Consider the following 16,032-nt stretch of genomic DNA (forward strand, 5'->3'; position numbering starts at 1 on the left):
GACTTTTTCTAATGTTTCAATAGCAGAAATAATATCATTGATATTTTCATAATTCATTATATGCTAAATATATATTTAAAATAAAAAAATATTTTGCACTGAGAACGACACAACCCATATGAACCTCTAGGGTGCCATATGACATCCTAGGAGGCTCAGGGGCACATGAAACACAACCCCGTGTGAATCCCTAACCTGTCAAACAACAGTCTAGCAGGCTCAAGAGGGCGTGTTAAGGTGGCACTCTACAGTTTCATATTTTGCATAGGGTTAGAATTTTAAAGAAAAATAATTTCGCTGGCTTTTCTCACTGGTTATACTGGCTATTTAAAAAATGCCTTGTATATCTTAGGTATAATTCAAAGAACCTTTAATTCCCTTCCCTTTATTTTCATGTATGATTGATGGGTGTAATATTTGTTATAGAGTATACAGATTGGCTTTACTCCAGATGTGCACCTTTCAAAAAAGTGCTTGCTCTACTTGGTCATTTTCACTTCCTGAACTTCAGAGGTAAATTGTATAAAAAAAGAGCCGATAACTTTTTTTACATTTTATATATTTCGTAATTCATTCATTGCACTTTTAGAAGCTGGTATTGTCTAGCCTGCCAAAATTCATTTTTCCTATTTTAATAGCTCCTATGGATAGTGTACTAATTCAGGATCTTTTTTTAGCACAAGGAAGCAGTCATTTTAGTTAGCAGTGTGCTTAAATCTGTACAATTTCCAAAAGTACAATATCCAAAGAAATATCATCCACATTACATTAATGTAGCATAGAGGTATGCCACCATTCTCTCCTTTGTGCATGTTTTAAATGCGAACAATTTCACCTTACATATGTCACTCTCTCAAAAGAACATAAAAATTGGTGAGCACCCCCATAAGGACGGCACAGTACATAAACCTTGATGGCACAATTACTTATGTGAATTCCTAGGGTGCCATATGATATCCTAGCAAGTCCAGAAGGATACAGTAAGTTTTAATGCTAAGGATGGCACAGTATATAAATCTTAATTCTAAGGATGGCACATTCCGTATAGTATTTACAGTAAGGACGGCATAGTACATGTAGTATATACAGTTTTAATTAAGGACAGCACAACATACACAGGAGCCATTCTCTACGCTCAACAGATTTTTGCACACCCTCCCCCATAATCAACCCCAGGGGGAGTGCAAACGGGAGGGAGTGTATTTTTTCCTGTTGGATTCGAGGCGGAGGCTGGGCCCCCAATTATATATATATATATATATATAAATCGCAAAATATGCGCAACCGTCGACAATATCCATCACAGGGACTTGATTGCCAGACCTCAGTATCAGAGTTCTATGCTTTAGCAATGAGCTACAGAGACATCTGATAGATATATGTTTTAGAAATTATTATAAGTTGGATTACAAGATACAACTTGAATTTCGTTGTGTACACACAATTTCAGAAGAATTACGCTATATAAACGTATTTCTACTTAACAAGTCAGATTTTAAAAGTTATTTATTTTCTGGATGATATATATACCTGAAAATAATTCAGGAAATGGTGTGACTCTTGTGTTTTTCTTAAATATAATCACAGAAAAAAATACAGATGAACCAGGAAACCGGACGAATTTAATAAAACAAAAAAAATGTTTCTTAAAAAATAAATTATTTATCCATAATAAACGATTACTCCTACCCGTACTGACAGTCCTTGATATAATACAATGGTAAGTACAAGGGAGATAATTGATACTTTCGTGTATAACACAGAATGATTAAGCCACTCTCGACAAACCGAAATTGAATGCGGAAGTAAACAAGTACAGTTTGTCGAATTAAGATTACAGTATTTCAGATTTTTTTTTTTTTTTCAACTATTAGACTTTGAGACTTTAGGAATACATGATGAGAGAGTTAACCATAAGAAAAAAAAATGTTTATAAGTCAGTATTATTGTGAAATCTATCCCGTTACATAACCGAGGCAGAGTTATCTCCGTTTTCTGTATCTAACATGATTAGGACATAAGAAAATAAAATCCAGTTTTCATGCTTGTGTGAAAACGCTGTTTTGGTTATTTTATCTGCTACATATTAAAACCCACCCAGCCCGTGGATTGATACCAAAATACTAACTAGCTGTGATCATTGACTGAAATATTATTTCTTTACCCGTTTCAATATTGAAAGATTTAACTGCCTTTCTTGAAACAGTCTTACATTTCCCGGTCCCCCCACATACAAAATTCTCATTCTTTGTGATAGCTTGAAGGTTCTGTAAAGAATTATGAAGTTTTTGTTCGTCAGTATGATCGATCACTAGACCATCTTTGATCACCCCATGAAAAGTCTCAAATACAAACCTATGGTTGTAATTACCTTTTCTTCCCAACAGTAAATCTAAGATAACCAGCATTATCAACAGTGCCAACTGGTCAGTTCAACCAACAGTGGCTGATTACACCATCACGAGATGCTTTATAATTTTTGATGATAGGATGTCTGAGAAATTCTTTTTGCTCCATTTATATATAATATTATTTGTCTAAATTATAATTTGTCTTTACAAATCTGGCTATATAATCTTCAGGGTTTCTTATAATCTTATCAAGGACAGGATTGTTATTTTTTAAATCATAATAACGTTTTATTTCTCTATATATTTACCACCACAATGCGCACACAACTGCGTTTTCCCCCTGACTCCAACACCACACAGTAAACACGGCTTTGAACCAAGACTTCCTCTTTGTACACTTTGCGAATGTTGTCTGCAGAATTCATTTACACAAGATTTGTTACAAGAGGTTGAAGACCCTACCATCAAGCACTTGCACTGATTTCTTATTTGAGTCATCATGTATATAATATTTTTAATTTAAATACTTGTCTGAAATATAATATGGAAGAATTTGAGAGATTATCTACATTTGAGCCCTGGAAAACTTCATTTCCTAAATCCAGATGCGATCTTGACAGAATAACTCCTGACTTACTGAGACAAAGTGTGGCTGATCCGTCAGATAATCTGATTAATATTATTCGGAATGCTAAAAAAGAATTTCGTGATGATGGGGCATCTCACACATGGTCGACATTCAAAATTATACGTGATGACATTGTCATTGATGCTACAATGAGTGATACGCAGGCGAAAACGATTATCAATTATCTCAACGATAAAAGATATTTTTTGAGAATGAAAATTATTGTACTAGCAGAAACAGATTCCGCCGAGTGGATTATCCATGACAAACGTGACCCTGTCCTTGCTAATGGAAAAACCACTGTGTTAAGTTAAAATACCAAGCCAGGAATGCTGACTGGAATTGACAGACCATATTACGCTCGAGCATATCCTATGACCATGGTTGTTTATGGAATTTATCAGCTAAATGATAACCTCAACATTAATGATCTTACACCTATGAAACTGTCAAGGCTGAATTGTGTAGCTGATCGAGTAATTGAACATTTTACAAACGCAATGCATGGAAATGGGTTAACGGATCTACGACGTGAAAAAATAAACAAATGGGCTGAATCTGTCAGGGATACCGGAGCTACATAAAATGATGTCACCAAGTTAGGAAATAAAGTTTACAATAATAGTAAAAACGTTAACTGGGGAGATTTTATACGAATCAAAAAATAAATTGAGAGGGGCTTCCATTGAAATTATTGAGCGTAATGCTCATGCCTGGACCAGCGCAGTTATAATATTTCTACGAGATTGAACTGTTAAGATCTTATCCAGAGAAAGACCGTGGAGAAAACATGTTTGATTTTATTCACTAAATAAGTAAAAAGGATCCTGTGACAGTATGGCTATTTCAGAGTTCCTGATGAACTTCATTAGGAGTGCTGACATCAAAATGTGCATGCTGAATTCGTTGAGGTAGTGGTAGATAAATTTGCGATATTGCTGTCGTGCTAACCACGCTGTGGCAGCAGAACATTCAACACCTGCTGCTTCAGCAAATTTACAAATAAATTTACCTCTCCAGTATCCCCTTGGACTATAATAAATTGATTCCATTATTTAATAATTGATTAATTAATTACCAGCCCTAATGCTAGTTTACCTTTCATCGTAGATCTTACCAACCAATTAGATAATGATTCGTTTAAAGATTTATTTTTTATGGAATTTAATGTATGAATAAACTTCACATCTGCAATATATCTATCTTGTAGGTTTTTACTTTTATAAGTTACATCATGAGCGTGACATACTTTATCGATCATGTTTATTGGATATTCACCAGGTCTTGGATGATCTTGGTTATCAAGTCGGGTACCAGGACCACAATAATTATATCCTGGAAGATGTTTTTCTCCTGGGTATTTAGCCCATGGAGTTCCTGGTAATTTTCCTAATGAAGTAGCGATATCACCACCAATTTTCCTTAACTTGTCAGGGGAAATAAATTTGTGTTTTTTTGTACCACATTGCACATATTTACCTGTAAGTGCACACTTTTTACATTTTGTTATTATTGTTGCTAGCACACTCGTAGTGATATTATGAATCTTTAGGAATGAAACGCAGAAAAATAAATTTGTCGGGTGTTGTCATCATACATGACTAACTTTTAATTTTTTCTTCAAATTTGTTGTTCAGGGCAACAGCAAAAATCATGAAAATTGGTCCCCCACAAAAATTTCTGATACTTCAGTACAGTGGAACCCTGCTATAATGCAATAATTGGGGTTTTAAAAAAATGGATCGCGTTAATAGCAGGGTCATGTTAATTTGGGGTTTTACAGTATTTTACTTTTTTAAGAGAACAACTCATTGGCACATATCAATGTATTCACGTCTAATGTATATGATGAATAGGGTATTAATACCATTTACTATTGTGCCATCGTGGCACACAATTCATCCATAATGCATGTAATTCTATTGAAAAAATTCCACACGATTTACAATATTCAATAACTTTGTCCCAGATCATTTTGTCTGAATTCAACATCTGATATATAGCATGAACAGAGTATTGACACTGTTTACTTGCCGTCTGATATCATACTGTCAGGGGTTGCAATTAATCCATAATACATGTAAATCCAATGCAAAAAATGCATACATATTTAAACTATTAAATAATGTTGTCACAGATCATTGTCAGAATTCAGTGGGAAAAATTCACAGGAAAATTAGGTTAACACATTAACCCCTAGCGACGACTTAACAGGGCTGGATTTAGTAGCCTACTGCCGATCTCTGTAGCATCATGGTCATGCATGATACACTAAAGTGCGTGGTATTATATTAAGGTCGACAGATGTAGCTCTACAATGATACCAAATAATCTGGAATATCTAGTTGCACTACAAAATACAGAATAAAAAACCTCATTTTTTGGACATGACTTTTTTCTACCCAAAATTCGCCCGTGGTCAGAATCCGATTTTGTGCCCGGATTTTAGACTTTTTGGTCTCAGATCTAAGGCAAACGGTATGAACTGCAAACAGACAGATGAGCCTTTGCAAAAAGTAGGATAAGATGGGCATTTGGAATAAAGAGTGGTCACCATACAAAAATAATGGCTCTGTTTAGCAAAAAACAAAAACAGACCTCCAACTTTTACCCTTTTGCTCATGCGCAAGTCAAATAGCCAATGAAAAACGATGTTTCTAACCCACCGTGGCAGTATATTATTGAAAGATGACCGGGGATTTGGTGTTTTCGATCTGTTCAAAATTAGCTTTCAAAATGTGTTTCCTACTCGATTTTCAGGCGAAAATGACAAAAAAGCTCCAAGGGTTAATGTGTTAAGAAACATGAAGCATGTGCATGGTTCATTACGTTCCAGGGTCTATGAACAGTGTCTGTACAAATTTCCTACTGCTAAAATTTTCTCATATGCTTTACGTTGTTCATTCATCTATTGTACATTTTTAATAATTAATGCTTATGCTTGTACGCCTATTCATTTGAATGACTAAAGCAAGAATAATTACCAATCAACACATGCTTTCGGCATCCATTTACCTTTTACTTAAGAGTTTTTGAATATCGAAAGAAATGTGTGGAAACTATTATACTAATCATTGCGCAAAGTGCAGAAAATGACTTGCATTTGTGTACTTGCTTTTCCATAGTGGTAAAATATTTTTATAAAAAAGGAAATGAATAACAAGTTCATAAGCAAACACCATACACATGTAAAACCTGAGAACTAAGTGCACTAGGCCTGCAAAGGTCACGAGTCACTTGTATAATTTAATTTAAAGCTGAACGTATGTATAATTCGTGCCCTTTCAATTTCCAGCTAATATAGTGGACATTATTTACTGGTCAACTGATTGCATCTAATAACATGTTGACGGCTCTTGATTTTTTTATGTTTATTAAATTGTGAGAATCTTTTGTCAACCACTGCATTGTCTGCTGCTTGGTTGTATATGCAGTTAAAGAAGAAACACATGTTGGCTATTATTTGAACGATTGTATACAGAATTAATTGAAGACAATCACAAAGACGAATTACTGGCTTTACTCATGGAATAAGTAAAATTTTTGATCATGTTTATTTTGGCATAACACTTGAAGAACCTGGTGAAATTGTTAAATTTCAGAAGCTACACCACGATCATATTATGTTAAAATTCATACACAAACTCTTTCCCAAAATGATTATAAATGTTTTACACACTATTTCTCATACTTAAAAAAAAATGTTTTTACCCAGTATGAAATAAAATACATGTACATGTATTAAAAATGTCAGGAACCAGGCCACAATTGTATTATATTTGAATTCATACACGATCTCTTCCTCAAAATGATAATACATTTTTTATACACTATTTCACGTACTTTAAACAAAAAATACATTTTCCTGGTATGAGAAAATTACACATGTAATTAAATTTTCAGGAACCACACCATGATCATATAATATATGAATTCATACTCGATCTCTTCCCCAAAATAATAATACATTTTTTATACACTATTTCATGTATTTTAAACAAAAAATATTTTTCATGTGCGAATGAATATACAAAATTTCGGGAGCCACTTCACGACCGCATTATATCCGAATTCGCATTTTCGTGGGGCATGTTATGGCAGGGTCGCACTGTATGTGGTATGCATACTGGAAGAAAATTATTTGTTACAATTCACTGAAATACATGGATACACTGTTTATCTGTGACACTTCAACAGCTTCTTTTCTGGCTGAGCAATTTAAATACTGTAAAAAGACACAAACTATTCACCATACTTTATGAGATATTAAAACCTTTCCATCTTTAGAAAAAAGCTCTGCTCCATAACTTCATTAACATATTGAAGACTAACCCTGAAAATAGGTGTCTGTTACTGAAAAGTGTTGACTAACAATCAATGAAGGTAAATTAGCACATGCTATGTTTTTAAATAAAATATTATGTAACTTCTTAAATATCTTCATAATGCTTGTCTTAAAGTTCCTTAAAAATACAGTATTCTGTTTAGGGGTTGAGAAACTTTGGAATTTCACTTGGTTCCAAGAGTTTCACATTTTGTATGGTTAGTGGTCAAATCATAACTTTGTGTGTAATTGAGAGCATGAGAAACCATCAAACCTGCACAAAAGTTGATTTTATTTCATATTTAATCGGTTTTACACCTATAAACAATTGTTTTGCATTTTAAAAAACCTGCATGATGTCCCATTATTCAGTAAGTCTGTCATAAACTTAATTATGGACCTAAAATCTGTCACCTAAGTGGCAATTTTTAGCAAAATTTGCGTAAAATAAAAGGTCTCCATTGGTAACACTAACAAAGAATGCACGAGGCCTGAAGTATAAGGTGGTTTGAGCACTAGTATCCTAGGAGATGTCAACAATCATTTTTAGAGTTTAGGCCTGTTCCTGAGTATAGGACCACTTGGTGTGGCATCCAGGGAGGGAATGGGAGAGGATGGGATAGGGATATCAAAAAAAGACACGGAGATAGACTGCTTTTCTGAGACATTGTAGATACACAATAAAACACAGATACATTTAGTTGAAATTTTAAAAGTTATCCGCCCCAGCAACTACCACAGTATGGTTAGCATGCTGGTGTCTTGCCCCAATTCAATCTCAATATTTGGAATAACATGACCACATACTCATTGATGCGTTAAAAATTGGAACTTAAAAGTACAAAAGGCCAATAAGGAATATACCATGTTGTTACTTTATTTTTTTTATGACAGGCTGTGAGATGCCTTTTGATGCTTCTTGTAGGGGAGGGAAAAATAAAATGTCTTTCCCTTTGTCTGTAATAATATAAAATTAATATTTACATTTATGTTGGAAAGGTAAAATAAAATGTATTATAGGTAATAAAGACTCTTTAACATCAGTCACTTGCAAACTTTGTATCACTTGAATAAATGACTTGGTCTTATTGTAGAGACTTTTCTTGCAAACTCTGTAAACTCAAAACAATTTAAGTCTTCCAAACATTTTGGCCTAAAACATGTCTTGTTCATGAGATTCAGCTGTTCAGCAGTATATTATTTCTTAGAACTCCTAAAGCTGCAGATCTGTGTGAGCTCATTCTATACTTGATTGCATTAAAATGCAGATAAATAGGCATTTTCAGATGCATATAAAAACGTATTTGTTTGACTGTAATTCATAACAATTCTTTTTCTTGTAGGGAGAGAATATAGATCTTGATCCAGAACTGAAGGCTGCATGTATTGGTGATGCCTTAAGTTTCTGCAAGGATAAGCATCCTGGAGATGCTCAGGTATTGTCTAGTTTCATAGTGATTGTCGAGTTTCATTGTGTTTGTTTACTTTCATATTGTAGATTTCTGATCTTGCCACAATGAAAGCGATAATTCAGTTGACAACTGCTGTTCAGATGCTGAATGATTAATGTTATCAATTAGTAAAAGAAATGGAATGCAGAATGAATACAAATGAAATGCAGATGGAGTGCAAATGAAATTCAGAATGAATTCATACAACAAGATGAAGACACTAAGAAGGAAATCAAATAGAGAACAAGGAAGCATAAATGAAATAGTACACTAATGCATTTCTTAAAGAGATTTGAAATTTATTTACCCATATATTGGGCTGATACTAAATTTCCATGGTGAAAAATCTTTGCAGGGATCACATTTTTATGTTTTACACAAATATACAAGTTTTTATGTGAGCCATTATGTAATTATAATGTCCATCAATCCATCTGTTTATTAACAGTTTTGTTCGCAGAAGTCTGTTGATTTGATTGTCAAAGGTCAAGGTCACTGACTGAAAGAAGAAAATGTTTTTGCATGATACCATTAGAAATCGACCATGTACCTTGACCAAAGTTTGGACAGGGCTTCCAGTTGAGATATTGACGAGGGGTCTGTTGATTTTTAGGTCAAAAGGACAATTGTCAAAGAAAAATTGCTTTGGCAGATTTACTGTTGTTGTAGAATAAGTTCCTTTACCAAATTTTGGATAGCTTTCACTTGGTTTAATCAAGAACCTTTAGAGTCAAGGGTCTAAAGGTCAGAGGTCATAGTTATGATGAGTCAAATAAGAAAATACTGGTTTTTGCACCCAGTGTTTAGTGCAAGGATGAATACCTTGAGCAAAGTCATGCAGACCCATTGGCCAATAATCTCGAGAGCCAACCATACCAACTATTGTCTATATAGAAGAATTTTAAATTATAGGTCGGCATATAATGTGACATTCAGTACTCTTATTCACTATTTACCAGCCATGAAATTGTCCCTAAAACTGCCATTGCTGTGATATCATCACTGACAAATGTACCTCTACAAGTTTTATTTCGAGTCTTGGATTCAGCCAATGTAGGCTTGTGAGAAAGCTTGCCAGTAGCTTCTAGTGGGTCGGTGGTTTTTCCCAGGTTCTTCCTCCACAATTAATACTGGCCGCCATGTATAGCCTATCGTGTGCTGAAAAATGGCGTTAAACCCTACAACAACAACAACAACAAGTTTTATTGACCTAATAAGGTATTGATTTAACTTCATTGAGGTATTTTGTGAACTTAATACCACACAGCTCGAGTCTTAATCATTAAGATGCTTATTGTATTTGTTACATTGCATTAGATGACATGGGAGTGTAAACTTCAGCTTGTAATGCCAGACTGAGTATTAATCATTATGATTTTATCATGCCTTTGACAATACATCAGATGACAAGAGGATGTACCAGTGTTTCCCTTTACGCACATTTGTGCGTCAGGGACACACGCAGGAGAAAATTGGCGCACACATTTTGTTGCTGTGCGTTTTTTTTACACAAAGGATTTGCATAATACGATCAGGATTTATTTTATATCCAATGCATTGGACAAGGGGTGGCATCGTGTATACTTTGAGCATAGGCATTGATTGGTTCTCCGCTTTGTTTACTCCCTCTGTTGCGCCCCTCTATTCGTATAGCGGAGTGCAATGCAGGGAACATATGAAATATGGAACCAGACTAGCATAGGCAATGTTATGACGGAGTAGCTTTCCCATATCTCATGAACCCTCACGTGATTTCCATCGAGCTCAGCAGGATGTCATATAGACGTTTCACCTCAGTGCTTGTTGCATTAGAAAGTAATCTCCAAATTAAAACGTGGTGCACTAAGAATCATTAGCGAAGAAAGTGAAAGAAGCAGAACACAAAAGAGTAACTGTGGATCTAACTTTAATGAAAAATGGAGAAAATAATTCCCTTGACTGGAATACGGCACATCCATTAGGATTACCGGTGTGACTTATGATTGCGTGATTGCGAAGACTGCAAAAGTGAATAATCCTTTCGTGGCAGGGTTTAAGAATTTAAGAAAAATCTGTCCTCGTTTGCCACAAGATATCTGGAGAAAACATTATAACCCAAGACATTCTTTCACAACAAAGAGATAAGTAAACTTGCCGAGACAAATGCGTTTATTTGGATTACACAGTCAGGGGGTCATTGCAGATTTTGTTTGGTTTTTAACTTTGCTGCAATAAAAGATCGTAAAGTTCAAGTGTAACTTATTAGAAACAAGATGATTCATTAGCCTCCTTGATTTTTGAGTAAATTTGTTCTAGAATAAAGTACAATGAAATCAATGATAGTACACATTTTATTACAGGCAGTAAATTGACTGCCATTCGGTTAAAAAGATTTATTAGTCTTTTTGTATTGGCTTGTATGTAATGTGTTGGTCTATAATATTGCTTCAAAAAGATTATAAGGAGAGTACGACTTTAAAAGAAAAAAGAACTAATAAAATTATTCTTTGAATGGACAATGCATTTGTTAGTTTATTTGTATGTTGAGAGAAAGAGAGAGAGAGTATGTTGTGCAAGTTGCAATATTCTATTTCAAGCTATAAAAAAAGTACGAGTTGGATGAAAATTTGTCAGTATATTTTTGACCCCCACATTTTTTATTTGACCCCCAGTTTTGACACCAATGGGTTTTTTTTACCCTCAGTTTTACACCCCTGGGGGATACACTGATGTACACTAGTTTTCAGTACTATACTGAGTCTTATTCATTAAGAGGTTTATCATGCCTTTGATAGTGTATCAGATGGCTAGAGGATGTACAATACAGCTTGTACTAAGACTCTCTTAATCCCTTTGACAATGTATCAGATGGCTAGAGGATGTATATAGTACAGCTTGTAATGCCAGACTTGGTCTTTATCATTAAGATGTTTATCATGCCTTTGACAATGTACCAGATGAACTAGTCACCACGACTATATGCACTCGATCATATGGCCCTGTTTGATAAGTTGTCTAACCATTATCAAGTAACACTATATCATATATGTCTGGAAAATCTAGAACTTGTCCCATTCACTTAGTTTATATTGACAGAATATGCTGTAATAACTAATTTGTTTTAGACTAATTGCCTAAAATTAAAGTTTTGTATATTTTAAAAATATGAATAAAAATTTGTATCACTTCGTTTAATTTTATATGCATAAAATATATTAGAACACTGCTTATCTACAGTTTCTACATACATATCTTTATATAAAGATACCTATTTATGTCAACACAGAATTGGAGTTTCCATTGTAGACAGGTTTCACTGTTATAGTAGTTCTTACTGTTTGTAATATAACAGAGGAAGCAATATTTGTTTGTGTTCATTTACGTTCTTAAAATGCAATTTACAGATTATTGAATGTCTGAAAGAAAACCAGGATAAATTATCCAAAGAGTGTTTCAAAGTCATCTTTAAGCGTGAGGTGAGTACTATCATTTAGCATTTTTCACAATCTTGATAGTTTTCAGTTATACATTGCTGCAGACTTTTCATGCAGTTTTCATTCAACATTTCATTTTCAAGATTTATTTTTCATCAGTGGCCAGTCTTCAAACATGGACCTCATGATGATATGAACAAAATGTGACCGAATGCACATTTATTTCTGATGCAGCTTGTAAAGAAAATCAGTGAAGTCATTCACATGAAAGCTCTAAATAGAACTGGCATCAAAATTTATTTTCCTAATGCCTGACCCAAGGATCAGGAACATTCAGGTGATATGTGAACTGTCTGGCTGGTCAAAAATGGTCAACATCAAGGAGTATCCTGGCACTATAGTATATAAGCTATAATCCATGCTCTGATTATGGGAACTTTTAAGTCATTCACAGTCATTTCATTGATTATTTATGATTCAGGTGTTTTTATATTGATCTTTGGCTAGATTGTCTTTACAGAGACTTATTCTTTAACCTTGAATATCAGTTTTTGCCTGTTTGAAATGGTAGGTAGTAGTTTGCCCACATGTGAGTTCATTTTACAGGTGATATTGACCTGTAATAAGGGAGGGTCCAAGAAAAACAATTTGTGACAGACCAATTTGTTAAACATAAAATGCATAGAAAATAAAATAGTTATCAGTTTTGCTTGTTACTGCTTTAGTAAGGAATGATTTCTCAATTTATTTTCTGCAGTCATTTATTTTCTCAGTGCATAGGCTACCACCATATTTGTAAGCTCTTCATCTGTGGAAGCAGTAATAGTGTGTACCATAACATTGTTGTTGTTGTTGTTGTAGGGCTTAATGCCATTTTTCAGCACAAGATAGGCTATACATGGCGGCCAGTATTAATGGTGGAGGAAGAACCTGGGAAAACCCCGGAAAGAACCACCGACCCACGAGAAGCTACTGGCAAGCTTTCTCACATACCCACATTGGCAGAATCCGAGACTCGAACCGGTGCAGATAGAGGTGAGATGGCAGTGATCCATAACGGAGAGCACTTTAGACCACTCGGCCACTCGGGGCCCCCATAACATTGTTAAGTTCATTCAGGTTATGTGACAAGTTGTTGGTTGGATCAAAGTGACTTGAAGCTTTGGTAGATCTTTGCAAGTTTGGAGATAATTTGGACATAATTTTATTTCATGTGAAAAGTATGTCTTAGCAAGCAGTGCTTTGTAGTATCCTGATAACAATTTTAGTTATTTAAATCCAGAACTATATCACAAAATCAAATGTCTTAAGATATTGCATTGGCAATAAACCAGATATGACACAGTGTCAACATAACTATGTTCATCAGGCCATTGACACAAATGTTTGAAATTAATCCTCCATATCTTGAACATGGTAAGTAGATTTCAGTAACATTTTAGGATACATTTCCATTTATATTTTATTTATTGAAGGCACAAATGGAGGAATTTTTTAGCCCATAAGAATCAGTGCTTACAATCTTATTGAAACTAGGATGAAATGCTGTCCCCTTAGTGGTTATAAACTAATTATGCGGGAATATTTTATTTAATAAAACATTGACATGGTAAGAAGTAATGCAAGCTATTCAAATGCAAATTTTCTTGAGAATTAACAGTAACACTCATATTTATCCACATTCACTTGCAAAAAGCAGTTATGTAATAGATGATGTTTTCAGAAGTAAGTTGTGTCCAAATGTTTGAAATAATGTTTTTAACGAACTCTCAAAGGTTATCTTGAAATAAAAGTACATTATACAAAAAGCAAACAATGTCATTAGAAAAAGCATTTTATTGAAAATTATTACCAACACGATTACAAATGAGTATGAAAACATTTAACATTGCCCCTCCCCCTTGTCTTCTCATTATTGATGTCCAGCTGGGATGGCATCTCCTTAAATTTTCAAAGATTCCTCAGTAACTTGCAACCTTGCTCTTGCTGCAGTTTGTGTCTTTTGACCCCACTGTGCACAGGTTGATGCAGGAGAGGTGTATGATGCCAAGCATTAAGTGTAAGGGGAAATATTTTCCATGCCTGATCTCTGAATCTGCAGAGAGGTAAACCATGTGGACCAATGATGAAATAACAGTCTTCTTAATCCACTTGTTATTTAACCCGCTTTCACTTGGTCATGTTTGAATAGCATTAAGTGGCAGCAGTTTGAATATCAATCACTGCTTTAACTCCATTAACACGTTATTGTTATTGCTCTGATAGGGTATGGTGTTGTCATCTTGACTGAATTAAAAAACTTCTGAAAATTGGTTAGTCGTACAGCAAGGTTGTCATTAGTGAACAGAATATAAGTATATTATTGCACTGCACTCCAAATTCACTTTCTCAGTCTGATCATCCAATTTATAAATGCTATTTTGTACTCATATATTGGTATGTTGTTCTTACAGTAGAAAATTTCAATTCCCACCGCATGGTGTCTTGCAGTTCATCTACTGGTCAGTACATTTTTGATACATCACTCCCTCGATGACTCGCACCCTGATAACTCGCGAACCCGCTTATAACGCGGTGTCAGGTGTGGATCCCATTTTTTAAACCCAAAAATGACCAAAAAATGTACCCCTATTTGTTGAACTTGAAGAAAATCTCGATCAAAATTGGTAACAGAAACTTGAATGTATCGCTCGTTTTATCGTTGAAAACGGTAGATAGGACCTGGAAATTTTAATTAACACTTTAAAATATCAAATTTAAAAATAGCTCATACAGTGTTTTACATTTTCTTTCCAAACGACATTCCTTGTACACTGCAATTAATGATATGTAAGGAAATTCTGATCATTGAAAATGTCACTTACTCCGAGTGGAGGCAGTACTTTGATAAATAAATACAAATTAAATAAAATAATTGATCAATTGAAATTTGTGTTCTAGATCCATCTTTTAGTTCCTTTTAAGTGTAATCGCCATAAATGCAATGTGTTCTCTTGTAATTAAACGTAAAATGCATCAATCTATTGTAACAGCTATGTCCGCTGGCATTTCTCTGAGAACCTAATTAAGTGCCGACCGTGTTTTGATAACTGACTTGCGGAAGTATTTGTTGTATTGTTGCACTGAATTAAAAGCTGGCCTCCTTTGTATTATCACATTAATTATGTCTTTTGAATAAAACAAAGTTAAAATGCATAAAAACCAGACTAACTTAAAATCTGGTGGCCTCGGTCGTATGTCAGGTGAACTCACTTCATTTCATCAATCGAACACTGTAATAAACGTTATTGTGTATGTAACAGAGACTACCTTAAATTAACTGACTCTTTCATAACTGTGATCAAAGATAACAAGGCAGCCAAGCAAAATGAATATATCATAAAATATAGAGCTTGATTTCACAGATATGGACCATTGTGGGCAAGCGAGTTTCAGAGAATTCTTGAACTGGCATTTAGAGATATCCTCTGCGATGATAAGAAATTTCATTATTACTTCCATTAAAATCATGACATTAACATTGTACTAATTGAACAATAAAAAATTGAGTTTCGACATAGACGTGTCACGAAACAATGTTGCGTGTTTTTGAAAAAAAAGGAATCTTGTTTGGTGGTGTATCAGCATTTAGTCTTGTTCCCAAATTATGGACTACTGATTTGGCAAGGTACTATTAAGCACCACTACGGGAACCAGACTCATCAAGAAAACAAAAAGCAGTGACGTAATACACAGATTTTTCGCATACACGTGATGGTTGTACAAACCAGTTGGAACGATCTTTCATATGTTGGATATTTTGAAAAAAAATGTTATTTAAACAGAATAATGAACAACTTAATTAGAAAAAGTGCATTGTTACAAA

General features: G+C 34.4%; 1 protein-coding gene across 1 annotated transcript in view; it reads left to right on the forward strand.

Annotated features, from left to right (window-relative positions):
* The window catches only part of LOC149780916 (Golgi apparatus protein 1-like), a 220,331-nt gene that overhangs the window by 128,578 nt on the left and 75,721 nt on the right, over nucleotides 1-16,032 (forward strand). Inside the window, exons 16-17 of the mRNA XM_089938010.1 lie at nucleotides 8,647-8,739; nucleotides 12,138-12,209. Of these exons, the coding sequence (XP_089794136.1) occupies nucleotides 8,647-8,739; nucleotides 12,138-12,209 (165 nt within the window). The remainder of the gene's footprint in view (nucleotides 1-8,646; nucleotides 8,740-12,137; nucleotides 12,210-16,032) is intronic.

Source organism: Sinohyriopsis cumingii, chromosome 16, assembly GCF_028554795.1.
Source record: "Sinohyriopsis cumingii isolate HCF-2022 chromosome 16, ASM2855479v2, whole genome shotgun sequence".
Lineage (NCBI taxonomy): Eukaryota > Metazoa > Mollusca > Bivalvia > Unionida > Unionidae > Sinohyriopsis > Sinohyriopsis cumingii.